Source organism: Sinocyclocheilus rhinocerous, unplaced genomic scaffold (genome assembly GCF_001515625.1).
Source record: "Sinocyclocheilus rhinocerous isolate Xijiao unplaced genomic scaffold, SAMN03320098_v1.1 scaffold1239, whole genome shotgun sequence".
Lineage (NCBI taxonomy): Eukaryota > Metazoa > Chordata > Actinopteri > Cypriniformes > Cyprinidae > Sinocyclocheilus > Sinocyclocheilus rhinocerous.
Genome location: NW_015664197.1, coordinates 103,866 through 105,270, shown reverse-complemented (window position 1 = coordinate 105,270; position 1,405 = coordinate 103,866). Strand labels below are relative to the sequence as shown.

The 1,405-nt window shown below is 35.9% G+C and overlaps 1 protein-coding gene across 1 annotated transcript in view; it reads right to left on the bottom strand.

Moving 5' to 3' along the window:
- Positions 1-588: 588 nt before the first annotated feature.
- Positions 589-1,405, bottom strand: part of LOC107729911 (SLAM family member 9-like) — an 11,432-nt gene continuing 10,615 nt past the window's right edge. The window contains exon 7 of the mRNA XM_016540647.1: positions 589-642. Within this exon, the coding sequence (XP_016396133.1) occupies positions 589-642 (54 nt within the window). The remainder of the gene's footprint in view (positions 643-1,405) is intronic.

Below are 1,405 nucleotides of genomic sequence, written 5' to 3'. Positions count from 1 at the left end.
CCAAAACAAACAAAACCACATTTGTTTCCAGGTATTAAACGAGGCCTTCTGTGGAATGATTCTAATACTGTAAAAAGACACCAATATAATCTGTTTACTGCTAATATCAAAATTAAATGGCTGTCATTCTGCAGATTTTATTGCTAAAGTTTTCTGTGTGGTTTTTATTTGACCCTCAAACAAGTTTTAATATGAATGCATTGAGAGAACTGAGAGAATAAGCTGCTGGAACAAATGAAGTGGCTGTTTAAAGTCAGCGGCGGTTTTCTGTACAATATAAGTGCATGTACAATAAATGTCTGTTACATGTAGAAGAGTTTTGGGGTTGTCTAGTATAGCTGAAACACAAGTTAACATACAGGATCACAATAAGCAAATCATTTTTAAAAGTTACTCAGAAAAAAGTCTAAAATACACGAACCATGAACACCCTAAAGTCACTGCTAAAACAGTACCTTTTAGCACAAATGAACCGCTTTCACGTTTTAAAAAGCTTTTTTGCAATAATCGGCATTCCAGTGTGCATATGAACTTACTGCCTGTGATCAGAACATCATTAATGAGGAAACACCATCACAGAGAATTGAATTAACGTTTGTGGACAACACTAGCATACACTGCATCGTCCTCCTGTTTAACACTCTGAAAGAAACCACAGAGATACAAAGAGACAAGTTGTCATAGAACCAACAATATTCATAGTAAGCAATGGCAGATTAAGTAAAAGAAATTAATAAACAGGCTAGAGACTAAATGCAGAAAAGAATTTGCACAACATTGTGTGTAATCTGAATCTCACTAGGCTAGTTAGGAAGTAGTTAAACTAGCACGTTATTGATTTGGTTATCTTTGACTGATGTGATCCTCAGGTCGTAGCCATTGTCGTAATGGTCAATTACTGGTCGTAGCCAGTGTTGTGCATTTATGTCAGGAGGACCATTTACATCCAAATGTTACTTAATTTACACAGAACCAAACAAAATTTCCCAGGAAGGTTTGCTAAATATAAAGTGTTTGTGCAGTGAATGTGATTCAAGCCCAACAGTTGCCAACAGTTTTAAAGCAGTGGTTAAGTAATTCGCACACTTGCTTAATAAAAACCTACTTTGAAATTGTGTTGACAAGCATGTTTATAGATTATTTTCAACATATTTGTGTTGTTTAAATGGGTCATATGATGCGATTTCAATTTTTCCTTTCTCTTTGGAGTGTTACAAGCTCTTGGTGTATAAAGAAGATCTGTAAAGTTGCAAACACTAAAGTCTCAAATCCAAAGAGATATTCTTTATAAAAGTTAAGAGTCAGCCACGCCTACCTAAAACGGCTCGTTCTAACACGCCCCCACATACCTACGTCACAATGTGGGAAGATTTGCATAACGCCGCACAAATGTTCACGCAAAGAA